General features: G+C 53.2%; 5 protein-coding genes across 5 annotated transcripts; 3 read left to right on the plus strand and 2 right to left on the minus strand.

Moving 5' to 3' along the window:
* Positions 1-1,273: 1,273 nt before the first annotated feature.
* E0L32_002562 (uncharacterized protein) lies at positions 1,274-2,617 on the plus strand (the record flags this gene model as incomplete). The annotated part of the gene is made up of 3 exons (XM_031136765.1): positions 1,274-1,498; positions 1,612-2,170; positions 2,232-2,617. The coding sequence occupies 3 exons, from the start codon at positions 1,274-1,276 to the stop codon at positions 2,615-2,617; spliced, it is 1,170 nt and encodes a 389-aa protein (XP_031000416.1).
* A 414-nt stretch (positions 2,618-3,031) lies between these two features.
* On the plus strand, positions 3,032-3,694 carry E0L32_002563 (uncharacterized protein; the record flags this gene model as incomplete). Its single annotated transcript, XM_031136766.1, has 3 exons — positions 3,032-3,118; positions 3,181-3,414; positions 3,485-3,694. 3 exons carry the CDS (start codon positions 3,032-3,034, stop codon positions 3,692-3,694), a joined length of 531 nt encoding a protein of 176 aa, XP_031000417.1.
* A 1,819-nt stretch (positions 3,695-5,513) lies between these two features.
* Positions 5,514-6,383, plus strand: E0L32_002564 (uncharacterized protein; the record flags this gene model as incomplete). The annotated part of the gene is made up of 1 exon (XM_031136767.1): positions 5,514-6,383. The coding sequence occupies one exon, from the start codon at positions 5,514-5,516 to the stop codon at positions 6,381-6,383; it is 870 nt and encodes a 289-aa protein (XP_031000418.1).
* A 258-nt stretch (positions 6,384-6,641) lies between these two features.
* Positions 6,642-9,389, minus strand: E0L32_002565 (uncharacterized protein; the record flags this gene model as incomplete). The annotated part of the gene is made up of 2 exons (XM_031136768.1): positions 6,642-7,275; positions 7,330-9,389. The coding sequence occupies 2 exons, from the start codon at positions 9,387-9,389 to the stop codon at positions 6,642-6,644; spliced, it is 2,694 nt and encodes an 897-aa protein (XP_031000419.1).
* A 2,416-nt stretch (positions 9,390-11,805) lies between these two features.
* E0L32_002566 (uncharacterized protein) lies at positions 11,806-16,992 on the minus strand (the record flags this gene model as incomplete). The annotated part of the gene is made up of 8 exons (XM_031136769.1): positions 11,806-11,905; positions 11,966-13,463; positions 13,527-13,696; positions 13,773-14,113; positions 14,187-14,852; positions 15,476-15,614; positions 15,730-16,211; positions 16,267-16,992. 8 exons carry the CDS (start codon positions 16,990-16,992, stop codon positions 11,806-11,808), a joined length of 4,122 nt encoding a protein of 1,373 aa, XP_031000420.1.
* Positions 16,993-19,027: the final 2,035 nt, after the last annotated feature.

The following is a 19,027-nucleotide window of genomic DNA, read 5'->3' on the forward strand; positions in this document are numbered from 1 at the left end:
ACTTCTCCTGTCACTCTATCGTCCCTCTACGGAGTAGGTGAGCGCTTCTGTGTCTGTGTGTGTGCGGCTCCGGCAAAGTGTGTCAGAGCAAAGCAAAAGCAATGCCGAAGCGAGGGAAAGGACCCAAGGGAGCGGACCGGTACTGAGGGCGGGGGAACAGTCTGACCACCTCCTTTAAAAAGCACTGCCTCTCATTCGACCAAGCACAGTAAGGCACGGCGCCTATCACGGCCGTTGCATAACTGGACGTTTGATCATTTTGCCCAGTAGGCACCGTTCAGCTTAACCCCATGAGTGATGGTGCAATGCACTACCCCCGAGGCGCGATTGGATGCATGGTCAATCCCTGCTTTAGTCTCTCTTCAGCCCTTTATTAGAGTGGTGGATTGTGTGACTTTCACCCACGCTATTTCTCTTCCCCGGTCGTGCAATAACGCTGATCTCCCCGCAGCTTACTGAAGCTGTACAAGGGTCCGGCCGCATGTCATGATCGTTATCTGACAATGGAGGCAAATTAACGATACTAGGCCCTCTACAAGTATTAGACCACACTAACAAACTCTGCCCCTGGCCATTTAACCCATGAGGATTGCGCCAACGAACACTAGGTTCCTGGGCGTCTTGGCCGCCCAGGGTTTTCTTCATCGGGTCTGAGACTACGGATTCCCAACAACGCCCAAGACCGGGATCACACAAGAATTTGCCCGCCACGCCCTTCATTGCCCTGCGTCTTAGTGTCGATGCCGTGATGAACAATGGGCGGAACAGGGCTGTAGTGTCGGATACTTTCCCTCTTCGGGGAGCCCACCTCAGCCGCGAAGGTTTCACGCGGCCGGCAACGGTCAAAGTGATCGGCGTCGAGAGAAAATCCAATACGATAGCGACGACCCAACCGACAAGGGCGTGATTCCTATCTGTTTTTGCTTTTTGCAAGGTAGTTCTTGCTCATGTTCTTCGTATCACGGCAGTTGTAAACCGTTCGAGTCTCTTACTATCTCAGCCGTATATAGCTGGACATGCGTCGCCCCATTTCTTCAACGCCCGTTTTCCCTCTGTCTCTTCGCGGCCCGCCCCGTCCGTCTCGTGTCTGTGTGTCTTTGCCCCTTTGCCTTCTTCCAGCCTAGCCATTGGGACTAGTTTAACGGCCCGGCAGCCACGCTACTCGTTTTCGTTCAAGCAAGCACTCAATCACGCCCACACGCACGAGACCACCACCAGCTGCTCCTTATTCATCACACAGACACTCTGCGAGCAAGTCTGGCCCAGTCGAGCCATGGATCTCTCTGACCCGAACCTCGACCTGGGCAAGCTGGCTTACGCCCAGCCGCCCATAGTGCCGACGGGCGATGCGAGAATCTTGGTGGCTGTCTCGATCCTGTTCGCCGTTTTAGGGTTTATCGTTGTGGTCGCCCGAGTCATCTTCCGGTGGTGGCTCCGCGCCTCGAGGACCGAGAGAACGGCGTGGGGATGGGACGACGTGCTCGCTGCCATTGCACTGGTAAGCCAAAGGAAGTTTCCTTGGTCATGACAGGATTCTTTGCTCTTTCTTGTTTCCTCCCGGACAAAAAGCAAAAGGACTTGTATCTCATTGTTTCTTTTATCTACCCCTAGGTCCCCTTCGAGATCCAGTGCGTCTGGTCCTGCCTCGGCGCCTACTACGGCCTCGGCATGCGCGACGACGACCTCGGCGGCAACAAGCTCGTCATGATGCGCGCGGCCGAGTACATCGCCTACTTCCAGATCTGCCACGCACTCTGCGTGCCCTTCATCAAGGCCTCCATCGCCGTCGCCCTCATGCGCATCACCGACGCCCGCAAGTACCGCTACCCGCTCTACTTTGTCATCCTCGCCTCGACGGTCCTGTGCCTGGCCGGCTGGATCTCGCTCGTATCGCTGTGCAAGCCCACGGCCGCGCTGTGGAACCCGACGCTGGGCAAGTGCGGCAACTACGACCCCATCGTCAAGATCAGCTACGTCGTGTCGATCGTGACCATCATCACGGACTGGACGTGCGCCATCATCCCCTTCTTCGTCCTGCGCAAGCTGCAGGTGTCGATGCGCACAAAGTTCCTCCTGCTGGGCGTCCTGGGCATGGGTATCTTTGCCAGCGTCGCGGCTATCGTCCGGTACCCGTGGCTCAAGTACTACTCCGCGCCCAAGGACCAGCTCTGTGAGTCACCCCTGCCCTCGCTTTCCATTGAGTTTGCATTCTGCTAACACGTCCTGCCAAGGGTACACTTCCCACATTATCCTCTGGTGCATCGTCGAGTCGGGCCTGGGTCTCCTTGCCGGCTCCCTGCCGCCGCTGCACAAGCTACGCACCGTGCTCGCGCGGCGCAGGGCAACCCGCACGGCCCAGTCGGGCAACATCTCCAACTCGCTCGAAGGCAGCCAGAACGGCGCCGTCGTCATGGACCGCATCAGCAAGGGCACCAAGCACAACCGCCACGGCACCAAGACGGGCCACTCTACCTTCGTGGCCGGTGGGGAGTGGGACCGGCTCAGCGACGACGCGGCGAGTGGGAAGCACATCATTCACAGCCGGTCGGTGCAGGTGCACGTGGATACGGATAGCATGGAGAGCAGCAGGGAGAACAAGTCTGTTTCGATGGTGTAAAATGGGGACCAATCCATGTTGGCCCTTTGCGTCGTTCTATTCTACGTTTCAAAGACGAGCACCAACATTGCATGTTATGCATAGCGAAGCGTTTGCACAACGTGTTTGTATTTTAGACACCAGAAAAAAGGATACCTACTGTCGCTATCGGCTACTGGCACTCATACCTGTATTATGATTCAAACGGGCAACTTGTGCTGCTGTAATTGAGTCCGGAACATCACTTACCTCCTCTGAGGTGGTATAGCCTAAGTCGGGTAATATCCGCAAAGCGCACGACGCTCTCGGGCGAAAGGGGCTCAGTGTAGAAGTGGGGAAGAATTGAAATCGACGGACAAAGGTCGGAACCTTTCAATCAACAATGCCATACCGACGACAGTGATCCCCGGTGTATCTCGAGCCAAACGACCAACAATGCTAGTTCTCGATCCCACCAAGGCCTGGCTCCCGCTCTGGGGCCTGCTCCTCACGACTATCTGGGTGCAGGGCGCACCAGTGGATGTACGTTGTGGACACGGGCTCCATAAAGCCTAGAGCTGCGAAGCTGACATAGAATCATCTAGGGTCTAGTCACTAGTCCTCAGTGTGATAATCTCAATGACGCGATTCAGAATATCGAGCAGGTACAGGCGTACCTCCAGGGTATGCTGTTCGGCGGCCTCCCCCTCTCCGCATCGGACGCGCACGACATGGTCTCCCAGATCTTCGAGGCGCTCGAGAAGCCTGTCGCAGAGGTGAAGGCACTGAGGGATACGACCTGCCAGCTGCAGCTGTTCAGAAGGACACATCTGGTGGAGGTAAGCTTCGGATATCAGCCTTGGGCTGGGCAATGCAACAGCTTGCGCTGACACATATCGAAATATTCAGCGACAGGACTCGACGCCGGTATGCAAGATCATCGACCAGGTCCACGACGAGCTGGTGCAAGTGGACGGCATGGCGGATAAACTGGCGGCACTCCCGGGTGGTGATCTTCTAGACACGCCGGGGATCAAGGAGCAGTTGGCGAATGCCGAGGCCAACCTCAAGACGGCGCAGCGGCTATTTCGAGATGCTGGGTCTTGTCCTGGGGAATGAATGAGGAATACTGCGAATGGTTTCGTACAGAAAATAAATGTTTAGCTACTTTTGAGCTTGGCACAATGCCGGATGAGAACAAAACTGCTCCCAAGTCGAGTGATGCTGTAGAACTCGCTAGCCAGTCTTTGTGCCTCAGATCGATGGAAGAGTACAAAACAGGTCGCCAACAGGTGGAACTCCGTGTTTGACGGCCATGACTCAAACTCTCGACAACTCGCCTTTGGGGATACTCAGTCAAGGCAGATGTCATCGATGTCAATGGAAGAAAAGCTGGAGAATCATTGTGCAACTCCTGAGAATGCCGAAAAGGTTTCGGTCTAAGTCCAGGAATAACAAAAGGTCCTTCTCATTTCGAAATGACCAATTCAAACAAGCTTTACAAGGGATATCCCGCTCTGCGCTCTAAATATAATGTTTCGCAAACCGAACCTGGCCGCGGCAAGTTCCATGATGAGGCCTTTTGGCATTTTGATGGTCACGTTACATTTCTCACCAGCAGGTGCCTCTGTGAAAGGAGCTGCACTCCCTCGTTTCAGTAGGTTGGGAGAAAGTTTGGGGAGGACAGGGGTCTGAGGGAGCGATCAAACGCCATCTCCTGGTGGCTGTGACAGGCCTCGGACAGGGGTTGCTTTAAGCACAACTCTAAGGTTGTCAGCCGCATCATCTGCATACGTAAGGCACCCAACTACTGGGAGGCCACATTGTGGTAGTGACAGCTTTGCCACGGTGCATCAAGGCCAATTCTCGAGGCGCACCGGCGCCGGAAGTGTGTATTGTTTCGATGCTGCACAACCCCGCCCAGTCACCATGATTGACTGCTTGGGCCGGACCGAACTTGTCGTCTAAACTAGTCATAAAACAAATCTGGTGCAAGCTGTCTAGAATGCTCAGTCCCACCTTCGTAGCTAGCGTGATACTGGCGCCTACTCATGCTAGGAAGCTGAGCATCCGGAACAACACCACCACAGTGAGACCGAATCATGACAATGGATCGGACTCGGGTCAACAATCGAGCCTCCAAAAGGACCGTTACTTGACGTGCATGTCCTTGTCGTCCGGGAGCGCTGAATAGAGAAGCCCTTGAATTTAGTCTGACATCGGTGAATGCGACCCCTGGTACACCCTGGCTGAGCCACACGGGGCAAGGTGTTCGCGACGTCAACCGCTTCGGATCGCGAGCCCGGGGGTCCCACACCAGCATGTTTGCCCAGCGCAGCACAGACGTTGCGGGAATATTGTGGCTACAACCTCCACGATGATGAACATGAGATGAGAGGGAGATCTTCAGGCAGTGCAGGGAGATCGGTTCATGTGGCGACTTCCGAGGACAGGACGCACTGCATATAAACCCCGGGTCCCATCTCTTCGCTTTGCCTCGAGACGGTTTTGTTTCTTCATGCACACAGACTGAGCCAAGAGCCAGAGTTCCATTTTCGTTGTTCCCTTTCGTTTGCGATATCTCTCGCTCCTTTTCGCCTATACTTCCTCTTTCACTCCTTCACTTCTTCTCCCCGGATCAGCGACCAGGTGTTGTTTGATCGGACGGCCCCTCTGCAACTTCAACTTGGACCTTGTCTCGACGTGCCTCATCTTTTGGTTGACCAGGCGCAGTGCGCGTCGCTAATTCCATTCCTCAAGATCTTCACTTTACACTCTTCTTCTTTTTCTATCTCTCATCAGTAGAGAATTATCAAGATGGTTCGCTTCACTGTCGCTTCCATCCTGGCATGTAAGCAAAGCATCCCAAATCTGGCCCCGGCACTCCTCCGACCCCTGGTTTCGGCATCCCTCCATCATGAAACACCACTAACACCAAATGCCCCCCCCAAAAACAGTCGCTGCCACCACAGCCCTCGCTGCCCCTCAACCCATCGAAGTCGACCCCAACGGCGCAAAGAACCTCGGCAACGGCGCGGGAACCCAATTCATCACTGGCGCATGTCTCAGCAATGCCGACTGCGCCTCCGGGTGCTGCGCGTCCATCGTAGGCGGTAGCAGCGCGAATGGCATCTGCTCCGGGCCCGCGGTAGGCAACGTCGCCGGCAAGGGCGGCTGCGGCTTCTCTGCTGCTGGGGGCGGCGCGGCTGCCGCCCCTCCTTCTTCTCCTCCCCCTCCCGCCACGAGCGCCGGAAGTGGGACCACGCCCCCGCCTACCACCGGCGGTGCGGCGGCGGCCAAGCCCATCCAGGTCGACTCTAGCGGCGCCAAGAACGTGGGCAACGGCGCGGGCAAGCAGTTCATCACGGGCGCGTGCCTGAGCAACGCCGACTGCAACTCCGGCTGCTGCGCGTCGATCATCGGCGGTAACGGTGCCAACGGGATCTGCTCCGGCACGGCGGTGGGGAACGTCGCTGGCAAAGGCGGATGTGGCTTCTCTGCCGCTGGCGGTGCTGGCGCCGGTGCTGCTACGCCGCCCCCGGCTACGGCTAACCCGGCGAAGCCTGGCACAAACAACAACGCTTCGGCCGGCAGCGGCACGTGCGCGGCTGTGAACGCCAGCGCTGCTGGGAGCGCCAACGTCGGCAAGGGCAACGGGCAGCAGTTCATCACGGGCCAGTGCCAGAGCGCCGCCGACTGTGCCTCGGGTTGCTGCGCAAAGCAGGCCGATGGGTCGGCTCAGTGCAAGGCGCGCCTGGTCACGGAGCAGGCGGGCGGGAGCTGCGACTTTAGCTGCACTGCCGCCTAGACGGATGGCGGACGTGAGATGGCATGTAAGATCTATTTGTGGAAAGAAAAAGCAGACCCTGGGATGAAAATCACATTGCATTCTGGGATCTATTAAGGAGATGGCTTTCGGGACAGGGCTTTATCATTTAGGAGGGACTTCATTTCTACATGGCTTCTTGGTTCATGGCATTGTTGGGATAGATGGATTCGTCCCGGCATTTCTAGTCAATACAGTATGTGCATGCTGGTTGAATCATTATGCCCATGGCCGGTGCGCTCACGATGGACCGATGTCAATCTCCGCAGGGCTGCCGCCGAGAGGAACTTCCCACCCTTGCCGCGATTGTTTGAGGCCCGGTGTACGCACTGCGAAATTCCCTTCGACCCACACGATCGCCGACTTGGCTTTGGGACCTGAGCTGAGTTGCGATAACGTGACCTTGACACTCTTGGAGCTCGCGTTGTAAGTGAATTCTTGGATGATCCCCGCGTCCACCGACACTGTCAGGGCTAGAGGTCCAACGAAGATCTTTCTCCGCACCGCATCAGTCGTCACAACCTTTGCTTCACCTTCTGTCCCTGTTAAGATGCCGCCGTAGGCTGCCAAGCTCCCCAACTCCGCATCGTCGACAAGGTACGTGGCGGAGCCAAGGACGAGACCCAGGAACCCAGGGCCATAATCTCCACTGTACCCGTCCCATTGTAGCGTTTCCGGCCATGAATGGAACGACGCGGCTGCAAAACCATCGTCATGAATATTGGACAGCGGGCCATTCATCCCGCCGTACCCGATCCGCAAGAGGTATGAGTCGGAGGGATTGCTGCGGTACGCGGACAGGGCAACCAGTGCGTTGAGGCCGGAGCCGTAGTGATGAATCTGGCGCTCGATGCGGCGGAGTTTGCCACCGTAACTAGTCGGGCCTGTGTTAGTACAGTCAAAATACAAGAAGATATCACGGACTTACACGTTATCCCAGTACCGTCGGGCGTTCCCGTTCCACCCCCAGTGGGCTACCGTCGGCGAGAATCCGAGCACAGTCCCGACAGCCTTGCTTGCCGTGCTCGTATCGCCAAAGTAATTGGCCCAGTAGTACACGCCCTCCTGGCCAGTAGAGTCCCACGCCATCTCACTCCCGAAGGGCACAGCCATCCCTTTCCACCGGTCAGCACGCTTGCGCATCTTCGACGACAGGGCGTCGGCCTTGTCATGCTGTCCCTCACGCTTCAGATCTGTCAACAGCTCGCCAAAGACAGTCTCCCCCATCAAACCCTCGGTAGCATACCCGACAATCAAGTTGCCTTGGCTATCTGTCTGCATGCACCTCATCACAGTCTGATATGCCTGGTTAAGATACCAGTCCCATGCATGAGCCTTGGTGAGATCGGGGTACGCCCTAGCCACGCGGTACAAAGCCCAGTACGTCGCCGTGACGTGGACGTAGTCATATGCGCGATCGATAGCGTATGCATTCTGCCTGTTCCACGACCACCATCCCGTCCAGTCGATATCGCCCCTGTAAGGGTACCCAGAGACGACACTGGGCTCATAAAAGAAGATGCTCTTGCGCACGGCGTAGTCGGACGTCTGAATCGTCTTCCAGAGGACCCCGTCGACAAAGGCCTCGAGCTTGGCGATCTCGTCTGCGGCGGGCAGGGCGGCTTGCTTCATCGCGGCAGCGAGGAAGGACCCCGCGCCGCCTTCGTCGCTCAAGCCGGCGATCCAGACGCGGTTGTCCTGGGTGACTATCTGCCCCACGTCGTGGTCGTAGGTCAGGACAGAGGGCGCACGCCCGAAGGGATCCGAGGCGTCGGTGAAGTATTGCGCCGTAGTAAGGAAGTGTCCCAGGTCAGAGAGGGCTTTGGTCGCTGGCTTGGTGATGAAGTAGTGGACTGCTTGGGTGCGCCTGTCCGAGTAGGTGATTGTCAGGCGTGCGCGGCCCCATGCTGAAGGCGAAGGATTGATCTGAAAAAGGCCGGGTGAGATTTGCGTAGCTGTCAGGGCTGATGCCGGGTCAGAGGTGATGGACGCGACTTGTACGTCACTCCTGAGCAACAGTTGCGCCTGGCCATCTTGAGGGATGATATAACCCGGAACCCCAACCGCTACAGGCGTGCCTGTGTCTTGGACTGCTTTGTCGATGCCCCGAACTCCATCTCTGGCGAGGGAGAACCTTAGCCCGAATTTGGTTGACTCTCCTTTTCTAATGATGCGAGACGATGGCGGGTTCCAGGGCTGCGAGGTCTTCCATTCCTTCTCGGCCCACGCTTTACTCAGAACCTGCCACTCGTAGAACCCTTCAAAGGTCTGACTGCCATAGTACGTCCCCGCATAGCTCCCCTCGACGAGGTTACGGTAGGCCTCGAGCGGGGTGTCCGCAATGGGAGTGACCACAAGGGCCGGGCCGACACCGCTGACAGGTGCGACTCGGATGTATCCGGCGTCCATGCCGATGTATGGGTCTGACAGGGAGCATTTGGCTTGGATGTCCTCGGCCGAGCGATCGGTAAAGATGCTGTTGAATTCGGCCGGAAACCCGAGGCTACCAATCTCAAGGTCGTCGGTTCCAACGTTGGATATAGTGAAGTGCAAGCCCAGGTCACCATCGACGTCAATCCACTCTCTCGTGACATTCAACGGCGCGCCACTTGGCAGCGTCGGCCCCAGCAATGCGCCCGCCAAGACATCCGATGCTCCACTGCGGGTGCCCGTCACGGGCTTCCGTGCCGCGGACGAGTCGCCATCGGTCCATGCTCCGGAGCTGCTCCCAGCTTGTCGGTACCGGTACGTGATGTCGCCCCAGTGGTACTGCCCGTTTCGGGCGCGCCGGTTGAGATAGTCGAACGGCAAGAAGTCGAATGAGCTGCCAGATGGTTTGAGGGACGCTAAGATCTGTGAGTCGCTGCCGAGCTGGATGTCAAAGTTGCGCGTTTTGAATGTCAGATAGCCGTTTCCGAGCCCGAGGGCATCGTCTTGTCCGACCGCGAACGGCAGCAGTGCCACCAGCCAGGTTGCCGGACCCAGCATTTTGGATGATGGAGGTGCGGCCGAGAGAAGCGTTCAACCCATGTTGAGGGCACTTGTCATGTCCCGCACTTATATGCACCTTATCTTTGGCCTGTTACCATGGTATACGAATCCACCAGCTCGATGGGACTGTTGCATTCAGGCCGTATCTGTGCCCTTGCATCTGTTCCCAACTTGGCCATTAGCCACACAATTCTTTAAACCGATTCCCGAGATCTAGCCAGGGCACCAGCACTCCTGATAGGTACGGCTAATACAAACGACGAGGGTTCCCACCATGCCCTTCCCCGCAATCCTGTGATCAACAACCCGGTTCCGTCAATGAGGAGTCGGCGCCCACCGAAAGTCGAAGGGCCGCACTTGTCAATCGTATCATCTCATTCGCAAAGGTATCACATAGATACTCATGTCGATTGGGATGTTTCTGGCGAGGCCGACTGTGACTCCTCGTGGAGCTTGATTGACGCGGCCGGTATGGCGTTCGTGGGTTGGGCACAAGCTCCGCCGCGATGGTCTGGGCTCATCTCACCGTTCAACCTTCAAAATGATGAATATCCCAATCAGACCTGGTCCGGTTTCAAATTGTGCCTATCACTGGGCGGGTAATGCTCAGTCTGATCGAGTCATTGCAATTGCTCAATCTGCTCCCCTAGAACCCCCGGCGAAGCACATATACCCAACTGCCGACGGAGACAATACTTCATGGGCAAGTGACTAAACACCTTCCCAAAGCGGAAATTGGGCTAGACTGGTTTAACGCACCCAGTTTCGCAACTCATCCCCCGAGTGCTTTGCGTAGCCACTTTTCGGACCGAGTTGGATACAGCCAAATCCACACGACTGGTAAAGCAGGTAGAAGATCATCGTCTTTGGGAGCAGACAGGGGCCAGGCTGGTTGACGAAATTTCATCTGAAGATACCTCAAGGCCAATAATACATCTTTGTTCTAAAGATACAATCCCACTATCTAAAGCCGATTGAGTTGATAGACGGTCAAGTTTACCAAGTTCTCAACCAATCCGACCTTCACCTGAAGAACATATTAGTATCTCCCCACACAGATCACATGCTCGCTCGCATTCAATTTTGTCTTTTCGCAAGGATGCGGGCGCGGAGAATGTAACAAACCACCGCTTTGACTAGCACGTAACTAGTCGACTTAGGCCACTGTGCAGCCATTCAGGCTATTGGGACACTTTGAGAGAGGACTATATGACATGTTGTTTACTAACATATATGATAATCCATTACCACTGACCCGATTCATACGCCAGCCGCAACGACAGAGTGAAAACACTGGAACGTACGTATAAAAGCCTTGTATTCCAAAATATCATCACCGTCCTTTCCAAAATTACCGAGTGAGACAGCCAGTGATCACGGCATGGACGCATCCAGGTGAGGGCTTGGTATTGGCACTACCGCTAAGAGGGGAGAAAATGATTAGTTGTATTCAACGAACGGGACCGAGGCGTTCTGATCAATTCTATCCACAGCACGGCACGCGCCCTGACCGGCATTGTGGTATATCCAAGCAAGAACACTATCCGACTCATTCCTGTGTCTCTGTAACATATATATGGCCATGTTGGTATAAACGTCAGATATTCTTCAGATGTGTTAATAGATACAAACACAAGACCCAGTATGAAGGGGAAAAAAAGAAAATTCATCACAGATTCTGATATAAGGTGCCAACTCAAGATAATCAGTCATCACAAATTCCCTCTCTCAGAGCCATCATAGTACATTCGGTTTTGTGTTGACTAGAAGTTGTCCATATATCACAAGTGAACAAAGATCTAGAACATGAGAAGGAAGCGACCGGGTTATGCTGTGGAATTGTGAGCCTTCATCTGAGCGAATGTACTAGACAAGAACCGCAAACTGATATAAGCATATTCAATATCCAGAACAGCACCTTCAAAATGCTAAAGTTGTTTAGCACTATCACACAATACCGACTGGAGAGTTTGCATACGAGGCTGTGTGGAGACGGGTATCAAAAAGGAAAAAGAGAAAACAAAAAGAAAACAAAAAAAGGAATGAAAAGATAAAGGGGAAGAAATAAAGAAAGAAAGGAGACATAAAATGAAAGTAAAGAAAAAAAAGACAAAGCAGATAGGAAAAAAGACAAAATGTATTGATTCTGCAAGGATGCATCAAGTAATGAGCTTTGGCGGCTGAACTTTCTCTGACCAACAGAAAGTGGATCTATCTCTCAATGCCATGGAACTGTCTAGCATTATGCTAGAGATATGAGGCATTTGGTCTGGAATCGGTGTTGCGCTTCTTTTTTGCGGCGTTGAATATACTGCTTGTAAACGTATCTTGAGATAATAAAGAGACGACAGGTGGCAGAAGGTAGTCAATAAACGTATGATGAACATTTGGAGGGCTGTGGCTCGGAAGAGATTCATCTTTCACTCTCTCCAACTCTGTCGTTGGCTCGAGTGATGCTGCCGGTGAACATGCTGTTGATGTACCCAGTTGCGGGCTTGGTGTCAATGATATCACTAAAGTGTATGTGCGCATGTCAGTCTCTGAGTGTGGGAGTTATGGTCAGGATGCTATACCACTCGTAAGGTGCCCCCTTTCCCAGGTCATCAAGGTACTCGAGACGACGCTTGCCATGCTCATCGTCGCCAAATCGTATGAATTGCACCATGACATGGTCGCGACCGAAGGGGCTGTCCTTCACCGCCTTCACGAGCCTTATAAACGGGTCCTCCACCCCAGCTGCCTTTGGCTCTACATTTGTCAGATCCCAGCATCCGTCGGTGAAGATGAAGATGCTGATCGGATGCTTCTTGGAGCTTGAGAGCCAAGAGGCGCGTCGACTACCGTCGCCGTTGAGCTTGAGAAGTATTCTCTGGACCAAACAACCCATGCTTCTTTCTGTGTATTCCACATCCTGATCGTAGTTGCACTTCAGTAAAGCCCGGAGTAGAGGTGTGGCGTGCTTTTCTTCGTAGACACGTGGAGGCGCACCTTTGCCAAAGTCGGAGGCGAACGCAAGCTCAACTCCACCCTCTGGGTCCATGCGCTTGGCGATGTGCGCGAGGGTGTAGAATAGATGATCGACCTCGGCTTTGTACTGGCACATGGTCTCGGTGTCATCGATGAAGAAGAGGTAATTTCGATGTGATACCGTCTCGAAGATCTTGTGAACCGCTCTGTCAGTGTCCGAGTTGACCGACAGCTGCCCGCGGCTTTTCTTTGCTTTGATCCAATCCCTAGCCTGCCTAACAGTAATATTGGAAGGGGTCCTCTCCACTGACGGCCGACGTGCTCTTTCGGTTGGAGAGGAGACCTCGAAGAATCTCCTCTGCGGAGAAGTTTGTTCCGGCATGGACATTGGGGCTTGGGGGTTGCGATCTGGGAATGAGAAGGATTCACTTGGGGTAACTTGTATTCTCGGCGTTGATGGCGCCACCGGTAGTAAGGTTATTGACGAAGGGCTTGGGTATGGCCCGGCCTGTTGTGCAGATGAAGGTTGGTCTGTGGCACCTGTCGAATGGATCGACCTGAACGGAAGCTCCATACAAGGAGCACTCTGCCGACGAGGGTACCCATCGATGGGCAGGTCAGCCGACAGAGAGCCTCCGGTATCAAGTGACAGATGGGGAACGGGTCTGGTGACAGGCGGCAGCGTGTTGTCAGAAGGTGGCGTGGAAAGATGGAAGATGTTGTAAAATTTCTCGTAGATAGACTTAGGGTCGTCCCGCTTTCTCTTGTCGACGAGCATATCCTCCTCTACAACTTGCAAAAGACGCGGGGTGATGGTGTCGTTGAACGAGTTACAGTAAGCAATAACTCGATCGTGCATCTGGCCCACTGCTGGAAGACGGTCCACACCGTTGTGGAAGCAACCTCTGAGACCTTTCTTTCCAGGGTCAAGGTCTGATTGGCCATGGACTCGGAGGTCGTGGTACTCTCGTATTCCATCATTGCCGAATGCTAGCCACACAGCGCACACGCTGAAGATACACCCCAGAGAAAAGATGTCGGCTTTGTGAGTGTACCACCTATCATCAGTGTGGAATGCGCGATGATGGCTTGCTTCAGGGGCACCTGGACTCATGAAAGTTAGCAAGGCTGGACATAAGGAAAGACGTTTATGATAAGTGGACTGACTCCAGTACTGGTTGCCGTGAAGATCTCGAATCATTTGCGTGCCATCATGGGCTTCAACAAGCTGAACATCACTCAATCCGAAGTCGGCCAGCTTGGCAATGAATTCATAGTCTGAAGCTGATGATTTCTTGCTAAGCAGGATGTTGTCGGGTTTGATGTCTTCGTGGGCACTGGTGAGAACTTTTGATCAGCTTATGAAAAAGACAGGATATATCAAAAACGATGGTAAAGATGCGGTAAACCTACCCGCTATATTTGCTTTCTTCGTGGTTGCCATCAGAAATGCTGATCTGATGGACCCCTTGTAGACCAATCAAAAGGCCAGACATGCTGACCCAGAACAGTTGAATCTCAGCCAGGTTGGCAGGTCGACGAACCTTAGCCAGGTAGTCGGCCAGGCTGTGAAAATTGGCCAATTCCAGCATAAGATTGTACGTGTCATTCTGTTGGAACGACCCGTAGTACCCAATTATATGTTCGTTGGTCTTGTTCTGCTCTTTCAATAGTATGAAGAGCTTTCGTTCATTCAGGTAGTAGGACCGTTTCGTGTAGGTTTTGATCACCATATGACGGGGAATACCGTTTGCCTAGAGAGCATGAGCATCAGCGAATAGAGCAACCTTATGATGGCTCAGTACCATCCCATATATATACACTCACATTGCAAGGATCATAACTGTCTGGATCAACCGTGACCCTGAAGATCTTGGTGCCTTCATTTTTGTTCTCTTTCAACAGCCGCTTCGAACCTCCTTCGAAAGGCCATATCTTTTGGGGCTGGAGCTCGGTGTCGGAAAAGGTGTCGTGATTCGGGCGCACTGGAAAGAACAGCCACTGACTACTCCTCAGCATATTGCAGAAGTCGCTGTGTCCTTTCGTATCAAAAGGAGCTGGTAGGACAGGTGATGAGAACGGAAAGTAGTGTTCACGAATGTTATGTGCGACAAGTTGGTGGTAATAGGCGACCACTTGCTTGTAGACAAGCATGGAGAAGAGCGCGATGTCCTCCTCGACAACTGTTGTCTCCACTGATATCCCGTGCTTTTGCAACACTTTGCTAATCTCGTTTCGGGTCCAGTACTTCCTGAGCAGAACGTAGGGGATGTAGCGGCATTGTTGACCTAGACCATTGATGCCGGGATAGTTGCGAGAATGACTGTCGACGTAATTGATGAATTTTACCGTTGATGTTGACGACTGCACGTCCAGACTCGCCTGCATGGCCTGCGTCGCCATATCCCGAGATGATTTGGTTGCTCGTGCGAGATGAGGGTCCACTGGAAGGTGGAAACCGACGCTGATTCCGGCTTGCTGAATTGCATCCTGCTACGGACGCATGAGTGTCTGGCCGTACAAGATGCTATGTGCTGACCAGGCTTTAGTATTCTGACCAGCGTGGATCGTCTGAACCACGGGAAATGTCAAGAATTGTCAGGATGTCTGGAGGAAGATGGTGACGAGAAGCCCGTCGGCCGTCGTTTTATCTGCGCTGAAGGAGGGGAGAAGCACAGTGATGTAGCAGGAAACCGAAATGGGAGGCGTAAGGTGGGGTAAGAAACCAGAGGGGATGGAGGAGGTAGTTAATGTGTATGGCATAGATGTACAGCCCTCAAAAGTACCTGAGGTGGCCATGGAGGCCTTCTGATACTTATGTACCTAGCTTTGGGGGGCGGCCGAGGAATTGTCCACAGAGCTCATCAGCCCGGCCTGCTGGGTCGCGGACTGGTTCGCGACCCAGGTCCATTACTTTTGCTCCTTCTCAGTCTGGGTACCATCAGCCGCGCTCAGCCTCCGAAGGGGCATTCTCATGGGCTGCCCATGCCTGTGCCACAGTCCACAGGCCTGGGATGCTGGGTTGGAGACTTGTAAGGCATATGAGGGGTTCAGGCCCACCACCCCTGTTAGGATGCGTGATTTGTTCTGAGTGACGTGCTTCTTGTGTGTCTTACGCCGCTAAGGCCGTTCATCAAATGCAGATCTTCGATATTGACGTGCCGCCGCAGTGCCTGCCTTCTATCACCTCTCATGTGGTTGGCTCGCAGAACCTTGAAACTAAGTGGTGCGACGACTGGTGCCTGCCACGATGCGCTACAGCGGGTTACACATTGGCAAATGTTGATTGACGGGTAGTTGTATAAAGAAGATAACCAAAGCTATATAATAGGACAATCTATCTACCTAGAGTACAATGAGCACGCGCTACGTTTTCTTAGAATTATCCCTGGACAGGGCGGTAGCTTGCTCCGGATCACCTCGCCCTCGACGTTGCTTGGCAGCCCTGGACCACAGCAGCCAGCTCGTCAAAGTGACAACCGTCATGGGGATGCAGATAACGAAGAAGAGCTTCAGTCCAGAGGTGTTTGTGGTCCACTCGTTCCAACCGCCCTTACTGTCTTTGAAGTCAAGGATGTTGCTGCTGAAGAATGCCTGGCTTTTTGTCAGAACAGACATGTCCAGTCGGCGCAGAAAGGGCATGCCGTAGTATCTCACTGCAACGAAAGTGGGGGGCAAGAAGACCAATGTCAGAATCGTGATTGCATGCATGGAAACCGTCTCCTTTTTGGTGTCAATCGCAAGTTCGTGCATCCTCTCCGTCCACGCTTCCATTTCGCGCGCAGACTTCTGGGCCGATGCAGCAAAGTATTCGCCCGTTTGCATACTTTGGTACTGCAGGATGCCGTTGAACTGAATGTTGATGACGATTAGCACAGATCCCAACGAGGAGATGCGATATCCCTACCATGTTCTCGTCTTTCTCCAATTTGTGAAGCAATGTGAGCACTCTCGAGGTGTAGTTTTCTAAATCGCTTGTAACGTTCCGGACTTGCTGGAAGAAGTACAGGACCTCTTGCTCGCAGCTTGCTAGGTCAAGGTGTTTCTTCAAACCATTGGAACATATCAAGTCCTTGTAGGTTGATGTTAGCTCTGACAGGACCCTTTTGTTTTGCTCGAAGACCATCGTTGTTTTCTCTACGTCTGAAGCCAATGCATGGAGCTTTTTGAGTTCTTCATAAGTGAAAATATCCTCAAGCTTCACATCTCTGATCCTGGTCGCCTCTGGCTTTGGTTGTTGTACCGGCTGTGTATCATTTCTAATTCGGAAACTCTGAGAAAAGCTGCTGAATCTTCGCTTTAATGTCTGTAAGGGCGAGTGTTGAGCTGGGTTTTGTGAGATGCCTGTGCCCCGTCTTGAACTTGGTCCGTTCTGGTTTTCGAGAACCTTCTCCCTAATCAGAGGGATCTGGGTGACTACATCATCAACAGACAAGACCCTCACTTTCTTTGTCAAGGTTGCTGCCCGAGACTCGAGTGACTCGATATACTTCCCGAGAGACTCCGTGCAGTATTCCACAAGCATGGTGAGTATCCTCAAAGACTCAACAAACGCACTCTCTGCCGCTTCCTGGGTCTGATTCCAGGTCTCTTGTGAAGATTCCATTGCACTTCTGACGCGTTTTTCCATCATGTTATTTGCCTTTACGATTATCCAGGCCGTGGTACCAGTCTTGATATTCAGCGAATGACAGACTGTAACATGTCGCAACTCCCATGACTCTGGACCTTTTCTTTGCGCGAACTCAAAGCCGAGTAGGTTGAATGCATGCTGGTACTGAACACCAGAACGAGCTGAATCACAAATCAGGTCTGTAGCTTTGTGATTCACCAGAAAATGCTCGTGGCGAAACCGAGTGCTATTGAGGGGATCTTCTCGTTGCTTCAACTCAAAGAAAAGATCCAAGGCGGATGGTATAATTTGATGACACGACATGATATAGCCGAATTGCTCTCTTGAACAACGCAGCGGGCCGCGAGATGTGTCTGTTCGCAGACAACTAGCACATTTATCAGCTATTATACAAAGTCTCACGGAATAGTGGAATGGAAATTTTACATAAATTGTTGTTGTGGGCATGGTGCCATAGGTCCCATGCACTGCTTCAGCTGATTGAGATCCGAGTCTTCGATCCTTACTTCTGTCGGGGGACCTAGTCGACAACATGTGAGCAATCTTGTCTGCGGGCGTGTCACTGACTCCAAACAAACCATTGTTGCCATTCTGGACTGTCAATATGGTTATGAGTCGTCTATATGAATGGAATATCTCGGCCTCGAGGAGGGTATCATGGTATTGTCTCAATGCGTCTCTGAATTTGTGCGTCCGCAACAGATTCTCCGGGTACGACTCGAAGTCTCGGCAGGATCTTTCGATTGCCGCGGTCTGGTCATTGTCGATGGACATGGGACAAGCAAATGGTGTGGGCCCAGTGTGTGGGGATGGTGGACGCATCTGGCCAGGATTCGAGATGTGTGGCAGCGATTCTGCAGGTCTAGGTCGCTGTTCGGAGCGAATGTCCGTCGGCTGTAGAAATGTTCATTGAAAAGTTGAGCAGAAAACGTGCACATATACTTCCTCACTGCTCGCCACAGGCCTGTGATAGCTGTGATAGAGCGAGACGCCTCACTGACTGCCGAAGGCTTCGCGTTGTTTCGTGTACCGTCACAGCTGGGATCAAAGGTGCTAGGGGTAGCGCCCAGGTGTCGTGCACTTCGACACGAGTATCCCACACCGAGACGGTACCCGTGTTGTGAGAGGCCTCCCCCTGGTTTCTTACCGAAATATCTTTGAGCAGGGCAGATATGCCATGACCCCTTAAGAAATACTGGGAAAAAGAAGAATGCCTTCTGGCTGCCTTGACCTTAAAAGGGCGCCTTGGGTCCCGGACGGTGGGTGGCGTCACATCTCGCCACATATCGAGGCCGATGCGGGTGAGAGTGAGGCGGAGTCCTCGTCACACCCGGGACTGGGTGTCATGGCTTCACTACGGAATTGCACGCGACCTCCATTTACGGTTGAAAACGGCTTGGCTATTCGAATCGTGATACAGTCTTAGCTAAATGACCTGTTTTGCCCTCCAAAGAAACCTCCTTCCATCTGATCCACCACCTTTGAAATCAAACCTTGGTACGTATATCCTCCTAAGACGAGACATCACAGTCATCAGATCATTCGCACAAGCATATTGCTCTTGGTCCCTCAATCATCATCTGCAGTTCTATACCGAACCTTCTCGTAGAGCTCTCTTTTCTCCCTCTATCCAGAAAATAGCATCGTCAATGTCAGCAAGCAGTACATGCCGGGCGCTCGAGAGTTTAAGAGTGCTTACATCAGTGAGCTCTCTGGGGATAGTCAACCCCCAGCTGTCGTCGGGCAGTCGCTATAAATATGTTCTTAGCTGTCAAGGACTGTCGTGGGTCGTGTGTACCTTGGAGTCCGCCCCTGAAAGGGTGGCTGCCAAGGCAGATTGCCCAGAGTGACTAACCCGAACCTCAATCTGCGACCTTTCGGGATCGTTATAAAATAGCTCATTTTTGAGGTACTTTTCAAGGTCATCGCATAAGATGCGATACCCTGAGACTGAATCACTTTTCATTTTCGGGGGTTCGAGGCGACTGTGGGCTTGAAGCTAATCTCATTGAGGCACTCAATCGTGGCGATACCT

Source organism: Thyridium curvatum, assembly GCF_004353045.1.
Source record: "Thyridium curvatum strain D216 chromosome Unknown NODE_10_length_634906_cov_78.760910, whole genome shotgun sequence".
Classification (NCBI taxonomy): domain Eukaryota; kingdom Fungi; phylum Ascomycota; class Sordariomycetes; order Thyridiales; family Thyridiaceae; genus Thyridium; species Thyridium curvatum.